The sequence below is a fragment of the Canis aureus genome, chromosome 7 (genome assembly GCF_053574225.1).
Source record: "Canis aureus isolate CA01 chromosome 7, VMU_Caureus_v.1.0, whole genome shotgun sequence".
Taxonomy (NCBI): Eukaryota; Metazoa; Chordata; class Mammalia; order Carnivora; family Canidae; genus Canis; species Canis aureus.
The window spans coordinates 56,843,982-56,868,266 of record NC_135617.1 but is presented as its reverse complement, the minus strand read 5'-3'; the positions used below and the strand labels follow the sequence as shown (position 1 = coordinate 56,868,266).

Genomic DNA, 24,285 nt, shown 5'->3' with positions numbered 1-24,285 from the left:
TCAGATCATGATTTACTGATCCACTTGCTAGCCAGCTTTGCCTCAAGCTCAACGTCGACACAGGCAAAAACGTGATAACCCTTGAAACCCATCATCCACAGTGGCACCACTTTGCATTATATTCCCAGTGTTCTAATCACAACACTGCAGTAGATGCAACATGGTCTCATGTGATTGTCTGAGATAAAGGTGAGGAATTGAAATGCAAACAAGTGACTCATTTTAATGGATTTACTCCAGACAGGAGAAACCTGTAATTTCTCTTAGGCGTGCTTGATGGACCCATCGTGGAGTGAATCACAGACTTACACAAGCCTTGAAACCCCGGGCGGTTTTAGAGTTTTCAGAGAGGCTCCTCACAACAGGTGGCTGGTGTGCACCTGGGCCTCTTGGATTTCCCTTTCAAAAATGGGAATAGAGGGATCTCGGGCACTGAAGGGGGACCATGGGCAGTGTGAGGGCAGGCACACGTGATGGTGGGGTGCAGTGGCGGGAAGCTCGGTGCCAACTCTCCTGCTGGGCTGCCAGATTTCCTGAATGCGGTGAGTACTCATGGAACAACAAAACCTGTCTCCTACTGAAGACCGGATTGGTCTTGTGTGTATTCCAGAATGGGAAAAACGTGTAATTTATGGTGGTATTTTCTCAAATTCTTGATTCTGCTGGAAGCTTTCTCGATGTTATTTCAAAATTGGCTGGCTCTAGGTTAAAGTATTTCCTAGATCTCTCTTACATTTATTTTTCTTTAAAAATCATTTGTCAGGATCTAATTGCTCATTCCTAGGAGTGAAAATGCGAAGCACCTTGTCAGGCAATTAGACTCTGTTTTCTGATTGTCCCTTTGATTGATAAAGTGGATAAGCAAATCAGCTTTCAATTCCCTTCTTTTAGGCTGAATGTAAAGTCGTATATCCATATTTTTATAATGTATTCTTTAATAGTTCCTTCTTATAGTGGAGCTGGCAAAGCTGTCTTTATATCAACTTAAAAGGAAACATTTCCTCCAGTTACTGCCAAACCTTTTTGCAAAGGCATCTACCCTTGTTTTGAGTGGTCTACTGTACACCATTTAATGACCTATATTCCTTATACTCTGAGGACAATTGTAGCCTTTCAAATGTGCGTCATAAGGTACTATTTTTTATTTGTGTCAGGGCTCCAGTGAGCTTTCTTCATGGAGCCAAGCAATTGCCTGGTTTATCAATTACTTTACATCCTCTAAGTCTCAAGATAGTTGGTGAGAGGAAGGCTAGATACCTTCCAGCTCTGAAATCATGTGATTTTTCAAACATAACAGTATTTGAACCCCACTGCAATTCTCAGAAATGATACTGAGCTACAAAGAGATTGGCTGGAAGCCATCTAAAATAGCCCAGGATAAGATGCTTCTGATTCTAATAGATCTTTCATATCTTTCTTTCCCCCAAGGCTCTTTATGAAACAGCTCCTCCATGGCAAGGGAAAACTGGTAAGAGTGACTGAATCCATTCTGTTACTGAGGCCGAGAAACACGCAAACAACGTGTTCAGCCATCTGACTCTATAATCAGTGCTCTAATTATACCAGCAGAGTAGATGGAGTATACGGTTATGAAATTCAGATGAGGGGAAAAAAACAGACACACACCCCAACATGTGGGTCAGCAGACTCACCCTCAGTTAACCTCTCTGAACTGGTCCTTCCCATCAAAGGGATTGGTCAACAAGTGTGAGGTGACTTGCTGCCTAGAAGGTTACCCAACAAGTAGAGTAGGCCCTTCTTGTGTTGTGGTGAAGTTCATGGAGGGGAACACATTGGGGAAATGTCCACTTCGTTTGCAAACGTCCCGTCCAGCTTATCTTGGGGTGTTCTGTGTGGAGGGGTCTGAGAGATCATGGCTTTCCATGTATTCCTTCCTGACTGACAGTGGTCACTGTTCCCAGGCTGTGCCTTTTTAAAATTTGCTTTGAGAGTCCTTGATGCTAGCCCTCGCACAGCATGTCCAGGCAGGTGGGGAGCGCCTCAGTTCCATGAGTCATATCTTACAACCCCATTCTAGCGCAGATCAAAAACAAGCTCTAGGACCCAGGCAGACTGATTGTACTTCTTAATTTCAATTCATTCAGAAACTCAGCTCTTAGTACAAGGGGGGTGGGACAAATAGGAGATGGTGTTTGAGAACAGGTGGGGTCTTCTAAGGCTGTCCGAGAGAGTGTTTTGTGTGTTCTGACCGTGGAGACAGGGCAGAAAGGATACTTGCACTGCCATGCCTGGGGTAGACATCATTAATCTGGCATGGCGTTGTCTCTTGCTGCACCTAAGTGGGACCTCACAATCCTTTTGCACATGGGATCCAGGTAGTATAACAAAGAGGAAGGCTGGGGGCATGTCTACTTAAGTCACCAGGTTCCAAAATGATCTAGAGCTGTACATATGCTCACCTTCCCCTCTAAGAGAAGCTGCCTTGTGATTTTAAAAACTTCAGAAATTTTCTCTGTGGGGGCCACTCATTTATTCATTCTCTGTGGGAGCCATTCACATATTCATTCATTTATCTAACACATGCTGACTGGGTAGCTACTATGCATCTTACACTCTGCTGGATACTGGGGACAGAGAAATTTCCCTTCTTGTTCACCTCCTAATAACAACCAGATTTTTTGTTTGTTTGTTTGTTTGTTTTGGTCTGTTCTGCTAGGTGCGGGCTAATTTTTCTCAATCTTGGGCCTGGGAGCACTAAGTCTTGTGTTCTGTTGACCCCTTGTCATCAGGGCTTAGAGCACAGGCAGTGGTCCAGGAGGCAGCCATTGCTGAGAATTCCCCGGGAGGGACATCCTGAGCCACATTACCTCTGGGACCCTTCAGTCTAGCTACATTGTCCTCTCACACTCAGGGGTCCAGCAAAGGTGATTTTCTCTCTCTCTCTCTCTCTAAAGTAGTCACTCTGTTAGAGTAGAGAGTCTGGCTTCCATTCAGTAACCTAAATTGCTATTTATTATCAAGTGAAAGACAAAAGTGGGTGGTAGTGGGCAATTCGCACTTATGAGGAGGCACAGAGAGAGAGAGGAAGGTTGTGGAAGCAGGGAGGAGGGATTTGGGATGCTACTTTTTTAGTACATGAGAAGCTGCCAATTCCAGTTGCTTGTTGTTTTTATCCCTGAAATAGGCCATCTTTTGGGCACTTTGGGAACAAGATACAGGACTTATTTCTTTGTAAATGTTAGATGACTATTTACTTAATTACCACAGAAGCCTCAGGCGCTAAGTTTTGCATGTGGTTTTCTCTTCCTCTTTTAAATTCTGCATTTCTGAGCCTGCCTTCCCCTTCCTGTGATTATCCTGAACATCTGATTGTCATCCCACCCATGCCTGCCTTTCCTCACCTCTCCACCCAGAGCATCAGGTGTCAGGATAATTCGGACTCTTTTCACTGTTAAAGATGACCTATCCATAGCCTCCTTTCAGGATTCACTAAGGCCAGCTCTGTTATTCTCTGCTGCGATACTTTGGGTCACGGTGAGTGACCTCCTATGAAGGTATTAGCATAGGGCCTGGCATGTGGTAGGTGACCAACAAATGCTTGTGGAACCTGAGTCTGATAAATTAATGTGTTCCAAGATGACATATGGTCCTTGAACAGTAGCCTTAAATTCCCCCAGAGCACTTTGGATGATAAAGTAAATTTTGTATAACCAGAGTGAGACAGTGTTTTTACCACAAGGATTCCCAGAAACTTGCTATGCATACAGATATATGTGAGGTGCTGGGGGCGGTGGTGCTGGTATACAACTCTTCTGCAATATATATATATATATTTAGAGAAGGAGAGAGATGGGGGGAACAAAGGGAAAGGGAGATAATCTTAAGCAGTCTCCGTGCCCAGTGCAGAGCCCAACTTGGGGCTCGATCTCATAACCCTGAGATCATGACCTGAGCTGAAATCAAGAGTCAGACGCTTAACTGACTGAGCCACCCAAGCATCCAAAAATACTTTATATTTGCAGAAAATTTTCAGTTCAGCATTATGCAAAGCTGAAAGTTCACTTTAATTATTAAGTCTTTATCAATGGTCAATCTAAGTATTTTTTCTTTCATTCTGTTCTGTAAAATATCAGCCTCTGATCATGAATTATGCTGGGTGTACTTCTTTTTATATTTTAATTCCCCATTTCAGAGCTCTTAATCTCTGGCTTATTGTGTGCTCTGAAGAACACTCTGGATTTTGGCTTCAGCTATCTATATTATGATGGGACAGATTCCGTTCTACTCTTTCTGCTGAGAACAGAAACACCCATTTGGGCTACCTTGAAAACATTTCTCAATCTGACCCATCTCTGCCAATCAAAGTAGGCAAAAATAAGAATGCTGTGCCTCCTCTTGGGTAACATTATTAAACATCACCTCCTTCCCACTTGTAATAATTAAAGGAACTTTACCATATAATTATTATAGAAAATGGTAGATGGGTTACATACACCAGACTATAAGAACATGAATGATGAAATAGCAAATTAATTAACCCAAACTTTCCAAACAACTAATTGTGCTCAGTTCAAAGTCTGTGTTTCTTGTGATCCTGCTTATGATTTCATACTACATATAATTTATCTGCTAGTAAATTTTTTCTTAGAAAAAAATAATGTGTCATTACTTCATAATGTTCCACAAAGAGCATAATGATCTACAGAAAATGTCATAACTATTGAAACCTTTACTCCCTGAACACTTTCAGGACCTGTGAACTTATAGAGGCCTTAGCACTGCTCAGGAAAATGGTTTGGACTTCCTAAATCACATCATCACATCACATCACATCACATCACATCACATCACATCACATCACATCACAACACATCATGTCACTGTGCCAAATGCCTGACTTTCTTCCAACAAGATTAGCTTTAAATAAAGTTCTTATATTGAAGACTGTGGACAGTAAAAGATCTCCTTCTGAAGCCTTAGATAGCAGGCATTATTACTTATAAGTGGCTTCCTGTTGGCTCATCTTCACCCATTTCACTGTGCATTTCAAACCATTGCTCTCTAAGTGGAAGAGAATTGCATTTACCACAGCATCAGTCCTATTATTTGGCTCTGAATGCAGGTATCTTTTTTCCCTGATGCATATAGCGTGGGAAGAAGATTTCAATAGAATTGTGAAAAATAGTTAAGAGAAGGGACCGAAGGGACCACTTCAGTGGCAGAAGTGAATGATTTTCGACTTGATAATGAAAATGAATTTTCCAGTCTGTATTTCTATTTCTCAAATTGCAGGTTACAATCCATTAGAGGGTTGTAGATTCAATTTAGTAGGTGGCAACCAATTGCTAAAAGAATGTCAGATAGAGTGGAATGCAAGATAAAAATCGTGGATGTAGCAGACAGCCTTGCTCATAGATGGGAAGGATAAGTAATACATAAAGGTTTTTGAAATATAAAAATTACATAATTTTCCAATTTTATGTATGGATTCCTATATACACACATATATGTCTGTACACAATGAATCATGATGTAAGATCTTTTTTATTATTGTGCCAGGATAAAACACTTTGAAAGTCACTTTGAAAGTATATGTGAAACACATGGATACTTCTAAGACAATTTACACTGGTTTTTCTGGTTTTTCCTTTTGCGATGATGGTTAAAAATCTATCTTAAATAATATTAATATTGCAACTTGCTTAGTGTGCCCATCCACCAATTTGCCACACATGTGAGACCTACTTTCCACCCACTCTTGTAAGATCTTAAATTCCACATACATATCCCAACAACTATGCAAATCCATTACCACACTTTGCCCGTCATTCTTCCATGTTCCCTTTCCCTTGCTCAGACTTGCTCTGCCAGATGATAGTGTAAGTCAAAAACACTTCCTCCCCTGTTCATTGGTTAGGAACTCGAAGAATTTTAAGCTCAAAGACAATCTGGAAGCCTTCCTGTAGGTGCTGTGGCTCGTCATCTTATGTGAAGGCTCACTGGAGTTGTGACAGTCCATATTAGTCTTGAGTCCACTCAGGAAGGGCTTGATCCCTGATCAGTGAGTTTTGTTTGCTCCCTGGCCACAGATTGCCTGGTGAGCCTAGATGGATCAGAGTCATTTCACCTCCATCAAGGAATTTACGTTTGCTGAGGCTCAGTTTCTGCTTGGCCTTGTTGACTAGACACAGTACATAGATGATCTCTCTTCTCACTATTGGTTTGATTTGTCAGCATTCCCTACTGGAAATGACAGCATCCTTTATTTCTCTACCCCCAGCATCTGGCACAGTTCCTGGCAAATAGGAGGCACCCGATAAACGGTGGTTGGTACAAATGTAATCATGCCACATTTTTTGAAATGGATGAGAAAGAAAACAGGCTAAGCAAAGGTTAAACAGTTCATCAATAGTGTAAATATGATTAATAACTTAGCTTATGCTGCCTCTGAAATCCATGATATTTTCACTTTGCTGCATCTGTACTACCAGGGAAATCATTCTAAGGAGCTTTGTTTCCAATAAATGGTCTTAGTTTGCACTATCCTATAAGAAAAGAATGGTGGTGATGAGAATGATGATGTTGATTAATTTCAACTGTTGTAAAGATGATTTCTTGGGGATTTGTCTTTGAAAGGTAGAACTATCAAGAAAAAGGCTTTATCAAAAGAAAAAAATGTAACTATGTGTTGTGACAGATGTTAACTAGACTTACAGTTTCACAAAAACATAAATATTCAATCATTATGTTGTACACTTGCAACTAATATAATGTTACAAGTCAATTATATATTAAAAAATAAAAAGGCAAGAAACAGAGATATGGCTGAAGAATAGAAAATGATCTTCTCAGGCTTCTAATTTCTCTGTATAATAGTTGATCCATCCATAAGAGAGAGTCTCAGTGCTTGCTCCAGTAACAGACAATAGTGTATATTCATTTCAAGTTGCTTGACTCCATATGCCTAGAAAGACAGTATACTGTAGAACAGGAGTTCTCAACTGGGGGCAGTTTTATCTCCCAGGGCACATTATCTCCCAATGTCTGGAGACATTTTTGGCTGTCACAACTGGGGAGGAGGCTGTTCCTGGCACCTCATGTATAGAGGCCAGAGTTGTTACTATACATCCTACAACTCACAGGACAACACCCAACAACAAAGAATCCAGCCCCAAATGCCAATAATACCATTACTGAGAAATCCCACTCTAGAGCTTGGCTTTCCAGCTGTACCATCTGGGTTGAACTTTCGGCTCCCCACTTTTTATTTGAGTGACCTTAGCTCACAGTTGCTCCACACTTCATACCTTAGCTTCTCCACTGATAAAATGAAGATGTAATACTGTCTTATGTCATCTGATTAAATGAGTTAATGCAAAGAAAATGCTCAGAACAGTGATTGGCAAATAAAATGCTTGATAAATGTTATTATTAGAGAAAATTGTGGATTAAACAATCAGAAATGATGCTTTGGTGAACATACATCTTTCTTGGTGGTTCCATCATTCCTGTCTATTTTTTGTAGACAAGTTAACAGTTGAGAGAAAGGCTTTTCTTGCTTTCTTTCTTTTTTTCTTTTTTACATGTTAGCTGGCCTGAAAGTAGATGTTGGTGTCCTTTCTTGGAGTAGGATGTTTTGGTGTGGACATCTCAGAGTACTCAGTAGGGTCACCAAGTGGTTGGTTAGCTGGCTAAGGGTTTTTTTTTTTTTTAATTATTATTCTTGAGAGAGGGAGAGAGAGAGAGAGAGAGAGAGACAGGCAGAGGGAGAAGCAGGCTCTCCACAGGAGCCCAATGCAGTACTTGATCCCAGGCCCCAGGATCACGCCCTGAGTCAAAGGCAGACCCTCAACCGCTGAACCACCCAGGCGTCCCGAGTTGGCTAAGTTTTGTATTGTTTGGCCTTATCACCTCCAGCTGGATTTAGTTTCATTCTGTATTGCAGGTGAAGATCCTAATGTATGAAAATGAAGTCCCAGGCAACCATGATTTGCTGTTTAATGTTATTTCTGGCCACAGAATGTTCTCACTATAGATCCAAGATGCACATAAAGGTAAGTTTGATCCATTTTTAGGTGGTCCCATGAGAAATCTGTCTGTTCTCCTAGATGGCTAAATTTATTATAAATAACATAATCTTAAATAAATTTTCAAATGACTACAATTTTACTCCTGCTGATAGTTTTTTTTTTTTTTTTAAGGGAACAAAGACAAATTGAGAGGTGGCTGGGACTTGTAACAGTACATTTGCAGGGTGCAACAAGTGTAATAATATAGTTGAAAAATCACTTTGCAAGCCACAAAATATGTAGATAGGCAGTTGTTGGGAGGAGGAAGTACTAGCCTGGCAGCTAGCAATTCAGCCCCAGACCTTAACTTTGCTTCTCATTAGTTGCACAAGTTGTTTTGCTTCTTTGAATCTTAATTTCCTTATCTATAACATAGGGTGTTTTGTTCATTTATTTTTATTTATTTTATTTTTTATTTTTGTATATTTTTTTATTGGAGTTCATTTGCCAACATAGCATAACACCCAGTGCTCATCCTGTCAAGTGCCCCCCTCAGTGCCTGTCACCCAGTCACCCCATCTCCCCTTCCACCATCCTTTGTTCATTTCTCAGTGTTAGGAGTCTCTCATGTCCTCTCTCCCTCTCTGATATTTCCCACTCATTTTCTCTCCTTTCCTCTATAATCCCTTTCACTATTTTTTGTATTCCCCATGTGAGTGAAACCATATCATGACCATCCTTCTCCGATTGACTTACTTCACTCAGCATAATACCCTCTAGTTCCATCCATGTCAAAGTAAATTGTGGGTATTTGTCATTTCTAATGGCTGAGTAATATTCCATTGTATACATAGACCACAGCTTCTTTATCCATTCATCTTTCGATGGACACTGAGGCTCCTTCCACAGTTTGGCTATGGTGGACATTGCTGCTGGAAACATCGGGGTGCAGGTGTCCTGGCATTTCACTGCATCTGTATCTCTGGGGTAAATCCCGAGCAGTGCAATTGCTGGGTCCCAGTGCAGTTCTATTTTTAACTCTTTGAGGAGCCTCCACAGTTTTCCAGAGTGGCTGCACCAGTTCACATTCCCACCAACTGTGCAAGAGGATTCCCCTTTGTCCACATCCTCTCCAACATTTGTTGTTTTCTGTCTTGTTAATTTTCACTATTCTCACAGGTGTGAGGTGGTATCTCATTATGGTTTTGATTTGTATTTCCCTGATGGTCAGTGATGCGGAGCATTTTCTCATGAGCTTGTTGGCCATGTGTAGGTCTTCTTTGGTGAAATTTATGTTCATGTCTTTTGCCCATTTCATGATTGGACTGTTTGTTTCTTTGCTGTTGAGTTTAGTAAGTTCTTTATAGATCTTGGATACTAGCCCTTTATCTGATATGTCATTTGCAAATATCTTTTCCCATCCTGTACGTTGTCTTTTAGTTTTGTTGATTGTTTCTTTTGTGTGCAGAAGCTTTTTATCTTGATGAAGTCCCAATAGTTCATTTTTGCTTTTGTTTCTCTTGCCTTCATAGATATATCTTGAAGAAGTTGCTGTGGCCAAGTTCAAAAAGGGTGTTGCCTATGTTCTCCACTAGGATTTTGATGGATTCTTGTCTCACATTTATATTTTTCAACCATTTTGAGTTTATCTTTGTGTCTGGTGTGAGAGACTGGCCTAGTTTAATTCTTCTACATGTGGCTGTCCAATTTCACCAACACAATTTATTGAATAGACTGTCCTTTTTCCAGGGGATATTCTTTCCTGCTTTGTTGAATATTAGTTGACCATAGAGTTGAGTGTCCACTTCTGGGTTCTCTACTCTGTTCCATTGATCTATGTGTCTGTTTTTGTGCCAGTACCACACTGTCTTGATGATCACAGCTTTGTAGTACAACTCGAAATCCGGCATTGTGATGCTCCCAGCTATGGTTTTCTTTTTCAGTATTCCTCTGGCTATTTGGGGTCTTTTCTGACTCCACACAAATCTTAAGATTATTTGTTCCAACTCTGTGAAGAAAGTCCATGGTATTTTGATAGGGATTTCATTGAATGTGTGAATTGTCCTGGGTAGCATAGACATTTTCATAATATGAATTCTTCCAATCCATGAGCATGGAATATTTTTCCATCTCTTTGTATCTTCCTCAATTTCTTTAAGAAGTACGGTATAGTTCTTAGGGTATAAATCCTTTACCTCTTTGGTTAGGTTTATTCCTAGGTATCTTATGCTTTTGGGTGCAATTTTAAATGGGATTGACTCCTTAATTTCTCTTTCTTCAGTCTCATTGTTAGCGTATAGAAATGCCACTGACTTCTGGGCATTGATTTTGTATCCTGCCATACTGCTGAATTGCTGTATGAGTTCTAGCAATCTTGGGGTGGAGTCTTTTGGGTTTTCTATGTACAGTATCATGTCATCTGCAAAGAGAGAGAGTTTGACTTCCTCTTTGCCAATTTGAATGCCTTTTATTTCTTTTTGTTGTCTGATTGCTGTGGGTAGGAGTTCTAGTAATATGTTGAATAGCAGTGGTGAAAGTGGACATCCCTGTCATGTTCCTGATCTTAGGGGAAAGGCTCTCAGGTTTTTCCCCATTGAGAATGATATTTGCTGTGGGCTTTCCATAGATGGCTTTTAAGATGCTGAGGAATGTTCCCTCTATACCTACACTCTGAAGAGTTTTGATCAGGAATGGATGCTGTAGGGTGGCCCTGGTGGTACAGCGGTTTAGCACTGCCTGCAGCCCAGGTGTGATCCTGGAGACCTGGGATCGAGTCCCACGTGGGGCTTCCTGCGTGGAGCCTGCTTCTCCCTCTGCCTTTCTCCCTCTCACTCTCTCTGAATAAATAAATAAATAAATCTTAAGAAAAAAAAAAGGAATGGATGCTGTATTTTGTCCAATGCTTTCTCTGCATCTATTGAGAGGATCATATGGTTCTTGTTTTTTCTCTTGTTGATATGATCTATCACAATGATTGTTTTATGAGTGTTGAACCAACCTTGTGTCCTGGGGATAAATCTCACTTGGTCATGGTGAATAATCTTCTTAATGTACTGTTGGATCCTATTGGCTAGTATCTTGTTGAGAATTTTTGCATCTGTGTTCATCAGGGATATTGGTCTATAATTCTCCTTTTTGGTGAGGTCTTTGGTTTTGGGATTAAGGTGATGCTGGCCTCATAAAACCAGTTTGGAAGTATTCCATCCCTTTCTATCTTTTGGAACAGCTTTAGTAGAATAGGTATTATTTCTTCTTTAAACGTTTGATAAAATTCCCCTGGGAAGCCATCTGGTCCTGAACTTTTGTGTTTGGGAGGTTTTTGATGATTGCCTCAATTTCCTCCCTGGTTATTGGCCTGTTCATGTTTTCTATTTCTTCCTGTTCCAGTTTTGGTAATTTGTGGTTTTCCAGAAATGGGTCCATTTCTTCTAGATTGCCTAATTTACTGGCATATAGCTGCTCATAATATGTTTTTAAAATCGTTTGTATTTCCTTGGTATTGGTTGTGATCTCTCCTCTTACATTCATGATTTTATTAATTTGAGTCTTTTTTTCTTTCTAATGAGGCTGGCTAATGGTTTATCTATCTTATCAATTCTTTCAAGGAACCAACTCCTGGTTTTGTTGATCTGTTCTACAGTCTGGTCTCTATTTCATTGAGTTCTGCTCTAATCTTTATTAACTCTCCTCTGCTTGGTGTAGTTTTTATTTGCTTGTCTTTCTCTAGTTCCTTTAGGTGTGAGGTTAGCTTGCGTATTTGAGTTTTTTCCTTTTTTTTTTTTTTTTTTTGAGGGAAGCTTGTATTGCTTTCTATTTCCCTCTTAGGACTGCTTTGTCTGTATCCCAAAGATTTTAAATGGTTGTATTTTCATTTTCATTAGTTTCCATGAATCTTTTTAATTCTTCTCTAATTTCCTGGTTGAACTATTTATCTTTTAGTAGAGTGCTCTTTAACCTCCACGTGTTTGAGTTTCTTCCAAATTTCTTCTTGTGATTGAGTTCTAGTTTCAAAGCATTGTGATCTGCAAATATGCAGGGGACAATCCCAATCTTTTGGTATTGGTTGAGACCTGATTTGTGACCCTGTATGTGGTCCATTCTGGAGAAAGTTCCATGTGTTCTTGAAAATAATGTGTATTTGGTTGCATTCAGATGGAAGGTTCTGTATATATCGTGAAATCCATCTGGTCCAGTCTATCATTTAAAGCCCTTGTTTCTTTGGTGATGTTGTGCTTGGAATATCTGTCATTTGCAGAAAGCACCATGTTGAAGTCTCCTACTATTAGTGTGTTATTATCTAAGTATCTCTTTACTTTCATTATTAATTGATTGATATACTTGGCAGCTCCCACATTAGGGGCATAAATATTCACGATTGTTAGGTTTTCTTGTTGGGTAGATTCTTTAAGTATGATATGGTGTCCCTTTTCATCTCTTACTAGAGTCTTTGGGATAAACTTTAATTTATCTAATATGAGGATTGCTACCCCAGCTTTCTTTTGAGGACCATTTGAATGGTAAATAGTTCTCCAACCTTTCATTTTCAGGCTGGAGGTGTCCTTAGGTCTAAAATGAGTCTCTTGTTGACAGCAAATAGATGGGTCTTGCTTTTTTATCCAGTCCAAAATCCTGCATCTTTTGATGGGATCATTCAGCCCATTCACATTCAGAGTAACTACTGAAAGATATGAATTTAGTGTCATCATAATACCCATTTGGTCCCTGTTTTTGTGGATTGTTTCTTTGGGCTTCCTCTTTCTTCTTCAGGAACCCCCTTAATATTTTTTGCAGAGCTTGTTTTGTGGTCACATATTCTTTCAGTTTCTGGCTATCCTGGAAGCTCTTTATCCCTCCTTCTATTCTGAATGAGAGCCTTGTTGGATAGAGTATTCTTGGCTGCATGTTCTTCTCATTTAGGACCCTGAATATATCTTGCCAACCCTTTCTGGCCTGCCAGGTCTCTGTGGAGAAGTCTGCTGTTAATCTGATATTTCTCCCCGTATAAGTTAAGAATCTCTTGTCTCTCGCTGCTTTAAGGGTTTTCTCTTTATCTTTGGAATTTGCAAGTCTCACTATTAAATGTTGAGGTGTTGAACGGTTTTTATTGATTTAGAGGGGGGACCTCTCTGTCTCCTGGATCTGAATGCCTGTTTCCCTCCCCAAATTAGGGAAGTTCTCAGCTATGATTTGTTCAAATATGCTTTCTGGCCCTCTGTCCCTCTTAGCGTTTTCTGGAACCCTAATTATATGTAGATTTTTCCTTCTGAGGCTATCATTTATTTCCCTTAACCTTTCCTCATGGTCTTTTCATTGTTTTTCTCCTTTTTCCTCAGCTTCCTTCCTTGCCATCAACTTGTCTTCTGTGTTTCTCACTCTTTCTTCCACCTCATTAACCGTCATCATTAAGACCTTCAGTTTGGATTGCATCATTTCATTGTTTTTTAATTTTGGCCTGATTAGATCTAAATTCTGCAGTCATGAAGTCTCTTGAATCCTTTATGCTTTTTTCCAGAGCCACCAGTAGCTTTATAATTGTGCTTCTGAATTGGCTTTCTGACATCGAATTATAATCCATATTTTGTAACTGTGGCAGAGAGTGCTGTTTTTGATTCTTTCTTTTGTGGCAAGTTCTTCCTTCTAGTCCTTTGCTCAGTGCAGAGTGGTTGTATGAGTGGGCTGAGTCAAGGATATAAAACACAACCTAAGTAAATTTCACCCTAGATGATTCTGACAAGGTCAGAGACCAGAAAATGAAAACAAAGATCAGAACAAAATAAAACAAAAGGACCACTAAAGTGAAAAACAAATTTTAAAACAAAGTAGTAAAAAATAAGAGGCCAAGAATCCCAAAGAAGAAGAAGAAAAAAGAGAAAAAAAGCAAGAGTAAAGAAGAAAAAAAGAAGAAAAAAAGGAGGGAGTACTGGGAGATGGTGATGGTGATGAAGTTGTAGTGGAGGGAGAATGTAGTCTACCTGAGGGGTCCTAGAGGGTGATCCTCTTGGTTCTGAGTGTATTAAGTTCTGTATGTTAGAAGATGTCAGTCCCAAATTTATATAAACCAGAAATACTTATAGAAAGTCCCAACACTGACCACCAAAACCTAAATGAGATAAAAGAGGGGGACAGGGGCAGCCGGGGTGGCTCAGCTGTTTAGTACCACCTTCTGCCCAGGGCATGATCCTGGAGACCCAGGAACACGTCCCATATCCGGCTCCTTGCATGGAGCCTGCTTCTCCTTCTACCTGTGTCTCTGCCTCTCTCTCTCTCTGTCTCAAATAAATAAAATCTTAAAAAAAAAAAAAAAAGAGGGGGACAGAATGTGAATGAAGAGAGAATATAACCTTACAGAATGAACCAGCACGGTATACCACTTGGTCTGGGTGCATGCTGGTCATGTTTTAGAACATATTAACTTCCACCATTTTAAAACAAAATGAGGCAGAGAAATAAACACAAAACAAAAAACATATCTCGTGTATCTCCCAAAATTATATTGAGTATGATCAAGGAAATCTAGACATGGAAAATATATCTAGGACCTGTAATTGTAGAAATATGAAAGTTAAAAAGGAAGAAACTTAAAACTGAAGAGGTGGTAAAATATTGTAGTTAAGGTGGGAAGAGAAAAAATATTGGAAAATTTTAGTCTGATATAAAAACGAGTTGTACTGGAAAAAGGGCAAGAAGGGGGGGGTATACCCTCTAATTCTATATACTATAAATCCCTCGACTTCCCCTGGAGCTGTCCTGTGCTGCTGGTTCAAGAACTTGCTCTTCCCCTGTCCTTCCAGCTGGTCTTCTGGGGGAGGGGCTACTGTGCTGACTCTCAGGTGTGTGCACCTGGGGGAGCTGCCCCGCCCCCCCCCCCCCACCGGGTGCCGGGCTCAGTGGGAGCTGTTTTCCCCATGAGGCCCATGTCCCCTGTCAGCCCCGACCCTCCCAGGCACAGGGTGACACCAGGAGGAACAACCCCACTGGCGGCTGCCAGCCCTCCAGCCCTGGAGTCAGCTCCCGCAGTAACCACCGCAGCTCCCAGTCCGCAGGGGCCTGGATGCTCCGGGGCGGGGGGCGCTGACCTACACAGCTCGGGAGCGCCCGTGGCAGGAGCCTCCCCGCTGTCCTGGGCCCTCCTCGCCTCTGCCTGTCCCGGGGGGACCACAGGATCCTGGGCTGTGTCCCCAGCACCCTGGGTCCGGGGCCTGCGCCGCTGCATTGCTCCCGGGGCCGCGGCTCTCTCGAAGGCAGCAGGCCGCAGCCCCCTCTGCCCGGAGCCCCCCGACCCCCACCCCGCGACCCCCGGCTTCTCCCCAAGGCCCCGCCGGGGCTCCAGCCCTTTCCTGCGCTCGGCCGCGGGGTGTGGGGTGCTCCCCCCGGGGCACCTCCTGTTAGTGACCCCGGGAGGCTGGGGGCCCCACCGCCCTCCTGCGGTCCTGCCCGGTTCCCCGCTGAGCCTTTCCCTCCGGGAAGAGTCCAGTGTGGATTGTTACAGTTCCCGCTTCCCGGGCGGGCTCTCCTGTCCTGGGGCTCCCGCCCCCCTTAGCCCAGCTCCTCGTGGGGCCCTCCCCCACTGGATTCTTTTTTATTTTTATTTTTCCGCCTTCCCACCTTGTTAGAAGCGCAAACCCTTGTCTCTGTAGCGTTCCAGCTTCCCTCTTTAAATCTCAGGTCGAACCGTAGGTGTTCAGGATGGTTTGGAAGTTACCTAGTGAGTTGGTGGGGCCGGGTGAGGGGAGGCCCCTGCTCCTCTGCCTGCTTGCCTAGAGTTGTAGTTTTTTCCTTTTAGATCATTTTTATAGCCCTTTATAGCTACAAATGAATTTGTGATTCTATTATTGTCACCTAATGATTATTCCTAGCATCTGCTCATTTCCTCCTTTCTGGGAATAGTGTGGTATTTGGTGGATCATATTAGCTCCATTTCACAGTTAAAATTAATACAGATAGAGACCAGCTTAGCATTATAATTGTTACATCTCCTCTGCCCCTGGGTACTTAAACTTTCCAAAATAAGTACCCAATCCACTACACTAACCTGACCCTCAAGGCCCAAGTGACCACTGGCAAGAGGGTAGTTTGTCTTCCATATGTGTTCATCTCCATGCTTCTGTCTGCAAGTTCCTGCAGTATCACACATGGACCTGGTGCAGTTTTCTTCCGATTCCTGAACACATTTTCTCTTCATATCCACATGGAGCCTCTAAATTGAGATAAGAGAGGAGAGTCCCATGGTAAAGAGGACCTTTGGGAATTTATGTTTTACAGGATGGAGATAAACCTCAACATCCTGAAGGGAAACTCAAGACTGGAAGGATACAAGGTATGTGTCTACAGAACAGTCTTCTTCCACATGGAGACTGGACAGAGTAAAGAAGGGCCCAAATACTGCCGAGCATGTCTCCAGGCCACAAGCTTTCAAATAGAATAACAGTCTTCAACCAGTTCTCATTGTTAACCAGCATTGATAGACTTTTTTACAATTAGACCATTATCCATGGCATAGTCAATGACCCACATTGGCAAATATTCACATGCGTTCTAGAATAGAAGACAAGTGTTCCCTTTAAAACTCCAAAGGGAAATCTATTTGAATTAATGAGCTAACAAGAGACAGAAGAGGGAACAGGGCAGCATTCCTTCCTTCACGTGAAGATATTTTCAGAATGCTTAAATGTACGTAATACTCTGGCGCTGAGGAATCTATTGAAATGAGGTAAGATAGGTATTGTGTTGGTGAGACTGGTTGCTTTCAAGAAGTCAGAGATAAACAATGGAGATAATCATTACTAGTAAGATAGTGAAATCACACAGTTAGCCACCCCCCATACCTAGGGATAATTGGATTCTGCACAGACATGTCCATGTATATTTTTAGCAACAAATACATCTCTATATAGATGTGGAGTTGAGATAAGAGGGAGAGAGATGGCTAACTTTCATTGAACATTTATGGCAATAATGATTGAAGTGCTGAACAGGATGCTATCTCATTCAATGTTTGTAACAAGACTATGGGCATCACCTCCAAACTGTATGAATGAAGAAATTGAGAAGCACTGAGCTCAAATAATTTACAAAACCGGGTACGGTGGGTAGGTGGTAAAGGAAAAGGCTAACTTCCTTGTTTCCTTTCTCCATGAATGGACTCATCCACAGAGCTGTCCAAGCCATTAATATGAATGCATCCCTTGACTCATAGGCAATTAGTCACCACTTGGTATTGACTACAATACCTTACTAGCTCTCATTATGATTTACTTCTTTTCCTTCCATTACCACTATCCTAAGGCAATTCTTCCTAGGAATACTTCAATAGCTTTATTCTTGGGCTCCCTGACTCAAGTCAACCCACTCTACTCATGGCCCAAAGCAGGCCTGCCACTGGGTTTTAAAAATAAAGTTTTATTGGAACACAGCCATGCCCATTTATTTACGTATTGTCTTTGATTGCTTTCATGCCACAAAGGCACAGTTAAGTAGTTATGACAAAGACCACATAGCCTACAATACTGAAAATATTTACATTCTGGCTAGAGTTATCATATTTAGCAAATAAAAATATGAAATGCCTCATTAAACTTAAATGTTAGATAAACAATGAATGGTATTGCATGGGTCATACGAACACTACTTATCCATTGTTTAACTGAATATTTTCAAGTGATTCCTGTTATTCATGGAATCTGTATTTGCAAATTCTTCTGTTCATTGAAACTTATTTGTAACCCCCAAATCACTAGTCACAGTGCTTTCTGGATCATTCACAGAAAAAAATAATCAAGGTAGCTAAAGTGCAAGTTCCCAGCCAAACAAGGTGGCTTTTTGTCTTCTTGTTCTAGCTGTCCTACTACAAACAAGTGTTATTTTGGTGGTGTATGTAATGCCATATATTTTTTTCATTTTGTACTTTTTTTGAGTGATTTCACTGTTTAAAATGGCCCTGAGTATAGTTCTGAAGTGCTGTGTAGTGTTCCTGTAAAGGCTGTGATGTGCCTTAAGGAGAAAATACACATCTTAGATAAGCTTTGTTCATGTGCTATTGTGAGTTATGGTGCTATTGGCCATGAGTTCAATGTTATGAATCAACAACATAAAGTGTCTTTAAGTAGAAACACAAACAAAACGAGCTCATTTATTAATCAGTTGATAAAAATGTTGTGAGGAAAAGCTTGTAAGAACCTGCCTTGATTTCCCCTCATTCAGTGTTTGTGGAAGCAACTTCACGAACATAACTACTGCAAATGATGAGAATCAACTGTGTCTGAAAATAAAATTAATTATTTTACTAGGCTTTGTGTATGATATCTGGCAACTCTATCTGTTCCTTTATAAAAATTTTACTGCATTCTGCTCTATGCTATTGTTAATTATCTTTCAAAAGCAAATCCAATCGCACTTTCTGGTAACCCTTGTATTAGCACAGAATTCAAAGTCCGTCATTCCTTCACTCCTGCTTTTCTCCCATCCTCATCTCTTGCCACCTTCCCCTTGGAAGCTCTGAACTAGTCTTTCTGTATGACCTGTGATCCCTTCTGTCCATATGCTGTTCACTCTGTCTAGACATTAGCTTTGCAATTTGCCTGGTAAGCCGTAGCTGGTGCTGAGGACACTGTTGAATGTCACCTCCTCTGGGAAGCAACCCCCAAATCCCTAGAATGAGTTAGCTGCCTCCCTCAGAGTGTAGCAATGCTAATTAGGCCTCCTCCTCTCTCTTTTCCTTTTCAGAGAAATGCCATGGACCTTGCATCACCACTTCCAACTGCAGCCAGCCCTGTGCTCAGCACTTTCGTGGAGAAATAGGATTTACATGTCATCAAAACAAGTGGCAAAAATCAACTGAAACGTGTACAAGCCTTTCTGTGGAAACACTCTTTAAGGTAATGCATTTGCAGATTATTGGCTTCCGGGGCTAATTTCCCAGGAGAAGGTACTGGCATGTTCATGTGTTCTGTTCGGCATGACAATAAATCTCAGATCTAGATTTGGGAAAATAGCAAAGTGGGTGAAATTTGTCTCTTCTTCCTTCCTTACCCAAACTCTTAGATACTCTCCCCATCCTCACTCTCTCTTTCTCCCTCTCAGCATCTTTTCTCAAAAATAGACCAGAAACTCAATCACACAATGGAAAATGCTTAGAGGTTAAAGTTTGAGCTCTAAAGATGGATTTGTGTGTAACTTCGTCTTATTAGGGAACTTGCAACTTCTTGAAATTACAGTTTAGCATTCTTTGACTGGCCAAACTCCAAATTCATTCTCCAACCCATTCCCACAAATTCCATGTGATTCCTCTTTCAAAAAATTAAAAAAAAAAAAGGACAAATTTTGTTTTTAGAATTTCTCCACTTCTCTAGAGGAAACTATCTTATCACATTTGAGTTAAGAACCATTGTCCTGAAAGCAATAGGTCAGTATCTTGATCTCAGTGGGAATTTTGGTGGAATTTCTTGTCTGTGCATGACTCCATCTTACTGTCTCCCACTTTTTTGGCATCTAAACAACTTTTTAGGACCACTTGCTTCCCTATTTTCCCCAGGTGGTGTATTTGTGCCTTAGCTTCTTTACTCTGACATGGGTTAGGTACTTAATCATTTTTTAACAAAACGACTTTTTCTTTTTAAAAACAGGACTTCAATAGTGCGTCACGCCTTTCCCTAGCAGCATCATCCATACCTGTTCATGTACTTGATTTTCGAGCTCCAGAGCCCATGGAGAGTGTAGCCCAAGGAATCCGCAGGAACTGTCCAGTTGACTATGCCTGCATCCTCGATGTTGTGAAATCATCAGAAGCCACATCTGGAAACATTGCATTTATAGTGGAGTTATTAAGAAATATTTCTACAGATTTGTCTGATAATGTTACCCGAGAAAAAATGAAGGTATTCTTTAATAATTTCATTAAAAAAACTTGATGGCATTTTTTTTTTTTGGTACCAAATCTTGCATTTAAACAGTTTCAAATGTACTTTTTAGGGTACAAGGTATGAAAACTACAGCAACCATAACAACAAAGATATGTATTTTATTTCAATTTTGCATATCAACTCACTCTAGTTTATGGAACTTTTCAAGAAGTTAGCACATTTTTAATACATGTTTTTGTATAGACTCACTATTTTCAAGAAAATGTCCCAAAAAAATGGCTGTGAGCAAAACTATGTTGCCCGCATTTCATTCTGTAGATAATTGTTCTGAGAAATGTTAATGGAGGTTTCATTTCTAAAAGGGAAATCTGTACATAGTAGATGTAGTAATTCCAAGTTAAATAAAGATAAACAGGATTTCTTTTTTTTTTTTAAGATTTGTATTTATTTATTCATGAGAGACACAGAGAGAGGGGCAGATACATAGGCAGAGGGAGAAGCAGGCTCACTGCAGGGGGCTTGATGCTGGGATTCCAGGACCCCAGAATTGCACCCTAAGGCAAAGGCAGACACTCACTACTGAGCCACCCATGCTTCCCAATAAACAAGTTTTCCTATGGCAGAACTTTTTAGAGCTTTTCATGTGTTAATGAAACTTGGAACTCCTTATAGGAGAGGGGATAGGGATATGGTATGCAGTATTTCTCAAATTTAGGTTTTTATAGAATGTACCCCCAAATCCCTCCATTAAACAATCATTAATATCTCATGAGAATTTTGGGTTATATGGAATGTAGTTTGGAAAGGCTGCTCCAGGCACATAATAAAGCAGGTAAACTTTATCTGTGATTTTTTTTTTTAATTTTAATCATTGTTTTACTTTACTTCCCTCTCTGAAGGCTTCTTAGCATGAGATTCTAATAAACTGCGAATTTGAAGAGAAATATGTCAAATAAGATTTGATCACTAGAAATTTCAGGTTTTAGAAATTGGCTTTCTACAATAATGTGTAAATCCTTAGCATAATTTCCATTTTTTTCTCCATTGCAGAGTTATAGTGAAGTGGCCAACCACATCCTTGACACAGCAGCCATTTCAAATTGGGCTTTCATTCCAGACAAAAATACCAGCTCAGATTTGTTGCAGTCAGTGAATCTGTTTGCAAGGCAACTCCACATCCACAATGAATCTGAGAACATTGCGGATGAACTCTTCATTCAGGCAAAAGGGCTTCTCATCAACCACAATACCTCAGAGAAAAAGTTCAATTTCTCTGTGAGCATGAACAATACAACAGAGGGTATCTTAGGAGTAATAGAAATTCCCAGACAAGAGCTGTGGAAGCTGCCACCAAATGCATCCCAAGCCATCAGCATAGCTTTTCCCACGTTGGGGGCCATATTGAAGGAAGTCCACTTGCAAAATGTGAGTCTTCCTAGACCTGTAAATGGTCTCGTCCTTTCAGTGATTTTACCAGAACAATTGAAGCAAGTCTTATTCACCTTTGAGAAGATCAACAAGTCCCAGAATGCCAGGGCCCACTGTGTTGGCTGGCACTCCAGGAAAAGGAGGTGGGACGAGAATGCATGTGAAACCACATTGGAGATCATGAACAAAGTGAAATGCTTGTGTAACTACACCAACATGGTGATGTCCTTTTCAATTCTAATGTCCCCCAAATCTATAGAAAATAAAGTCCTGGACTACATCACCTGCATTGGGCTCAGCATCTCCATCGTTAGCCTGATTCTTTGCCTGATCATTGAAGCCGTGGTGTGGTCCCGGGTGGTTGTGACAGAGATATCATACATGCGTCATGTGTGCATCGTGAACATAGCTGTGTCACTCCTGATTGCTAATGTGTGGTTCATCATAAACTCTAACTTTTACAAAAAGGTCCAGGACTCCAACTGGTGTGTTGCACTGACATTTTTCAGCCACTTTTTCTACCTCTCTCTGTTTTTCTGGATGTTCTTCAAAGCACTGCTCATCATCTATGGGATATTGGTTGTTTTCCGTAGGATGATGAAGTCCCGCATGATGGCCATTGGCTTTGCCATTGGCTATGGGTGCCCCTTGATCATTGCTGGCACCACAGTTGCTGTCACAGTGCCAGAGAAAGGCTACATGAGACCTGATGCTTGTTGGCTTAACTGGGACAATACCAAAGCCCTTTTAGCATTTGCCATCCCAGCCTTGGTCATTGTGGCTGTGAATCTTGTGGTGGTTTTGGTTGTTGCTGTCAACACTCAGAGGCCCTCTATTGGAAGTTCCAAGTCTCAGGATCTGGCCATAATTATGAGGATCAGCAAAAATGTTGCCATCCTCACCCCGTTGTTGGGACTGACCTGGGGTTTTGGAATAGCTACACTTATAGAAGACACTTCCTTGATATTCCATATAATCTTTGCCCTCCTCAATGCTTTTCAGGTAAGTTCCAAGAAGTAGACTTCTTTTATTAATTAATATTATTAATAAATGTTTTATTTATAAGATTATTTTTATTTTATAATTCACTATTCTGGCTATACAACAAAAAATGGCTATGATTGAAAAATATAGAATACGAAGTATTTCATTTCTTTCCATGTTTTACAGACATTCAGCTGTGGCATCTCTCACGCTATTGGTTGTCAAGTTGGATTTAGTTGATCAGGCTGATTGGGTGGGAATCTCCTTTCTTCAGTCCTCAACTGATCCATTGTATCCCTCCTAAAGTTTCAGTGTCAGAAGAAGTTGACCTTTATTTATGGAGGACTAGTATTTCATCAAAGATGTGTGAGTCTACACTCACACGCTATGCCTCAAAACAAAGCACAGTTTTTATCCTTTCTCATGCAATTTGGGAACTCAGTGAAATAGTCATTTTCCATAGTATGAAGAGACAGGGCTTGCCATTCTCTTTGAGTGCTAACGGGTTAGGAGTTCTCATGCTGCTTCCCTGTGAAATAAATGTTAGGTCGTTCTTCATTGAAATGGATCTTGCTGCATGCTGCTCCACGTTAAAAATGTTACTTTCCTCTGGGCTTCAACCTTTTCCTTAGCAAGATAAAGATATACATCTAAAATTGGGCAGCCCTGGTGGCTTAGCGGTTTAGCGCCCCCTTCAGCCCAGGGCGTGATCCTGGAGACCCGGGATTGAGTCCCATGTTGGGCTCCCTGCATGGAGCCTGCTTCTCCCTCTGCCTGTGTCTCTGCCTCTCTCTCTGTGTGTGTGTCTCTAAAAAAATTAATAAAATCTTAAAAAAAAACACAACAAATCTAAAATCATCTCTATTGTCTTTTCTTGTTCTACCATACGTGGTTTGGCAAAATTATCCCTCTAAAATTTGCTTTGCTCTGTTTTGGCGACTGAGCTTGTACTTTTGGGAAGCTGTCACTAGCCAGACTGCTTTTCAAATCTATAAGTAATAGCAAATTTGGCAAGTTCACATCTTTAATTATACTTTGAATCAGGGGATGGCAAACTCCAGCCTGCTGCCTATTTTTGTAAATAGTCTTACTGGAATAAAGCCATACTCATTTATTTACATTTTGCCTATGGCTGCTTTTGAGCTACCATGGCAAAGTTGAGTAGTTGTAACAGAAACTGTGTAGCCCACAAAGCTAAAAATATTTCTTATCTGATTCTTCACAGAAAAAAATTTTCTAGCCACTGCTTTAAATATATAAATATAACTGCTTAGTGAAGCAGCAATGTATTCCTATTAACATGTCACTATTACTCTATTTAAAAAGGTAGTATGAAATACAAAGCAGACTTTTAAAAAATGCCCACTCAGATCAATTATAAATCTTGCTCATACTTCTTTAATAACTATGGTGAACATTTTTTTCATTCTTTGCCCTGCATGGCTTTATTTTTTTTTTTTAATATTTTATTTATTTATTCATAGAGACACACAGAGAGAGGCAGAGACACAGGCAGAGGAAGAAGCAGGCTCCATGCAGGGAGCCAGAGGTGGGACTCCATCCCGGGTCTCCAGGATCGCACCCTGGGCTGAAGGCGGCGCTAAACCGCTGCACCACCGGGGCTGCCCCTGCATGGCTTTAAAGAGAAACTTTTGACTTAAGGTTTTTTTTGTTTTGTTTTGTTTTGTTTTTTAAATCAAAAGCTCTTGGACTGACATAAATCTCCCCAACTCTTGAAGTTACTTTGGTGATTAATGATCTCATTATTATTATTATTATTTTTTTACTTTGCAACTTAATCAAACCCCAGAATGTTTTATTCTGTTTCTTTTCTGAATCACTTCTTTTCTCTTTTCTTGATAGAAAGAAAAATACTGAAACCCTTTTAGGTAAATTCACTCCAAATTTTCTCAGCAAGCTTTCCCTGTGAGTCATGTTTAAAATTCTTTATCTTCTGATCAGCATTTCTCCACCATGAAACTATCCTTAGAAACCCAGCCTTCCTTCCACTCTCATGGCAGGATCCAGAATTTTCTTTTCTTTTC

General features: G+C 40.6%; 1 protein-coding gene across 3 annotated transcripts in view; it reads left to right on the top strand.

Moving 5' to 3' along the window:
• Positions 1-188: 188 nt before the first annotated feature.
• ADGRF4 (adhesion G protein-coupled receptor F4) overlaps positions 189-24,285 on the top strand; it is a 31,294-nt gene continuing 7,197 nt past the window's right edge. Inside the window, exons 1-7 of one of the 3 annotated variants that reach the window (XM_077902644.1) lie at positions 189-542; positions 1,429-1,468; positions 7,907-8,015; positions 16,233-16,287; positions 18,693-18,844; positions 19,592-19,843; positions 20,879-22,258. In XM_077902644.1, coding sequence (XP_077758770.1) covers positions 7,923-8,015; positions 16,233-16,287; positions 18,693-18,844; positions 19,592-19,843; positions 20,879-22,258 — 1,932 coding nt within the window. In that variant the 5' untranslated portion in view covers positions 189-542; positions 1,429-1,468; positions 7,907-7,922. Of the gene's footprint in view, positions 543-1,428; positions 1,469-7,906; positions 8,016-16,232; positions 16,288-18,692; positions 18,845-19,591; positions 19,844-20,878; positions 22,259-24,285 lie in introns of those variants that run through there. The other 2 variants (XM_077902646.1, XM_077902647.1) reach the window with 2 other exon arrangements.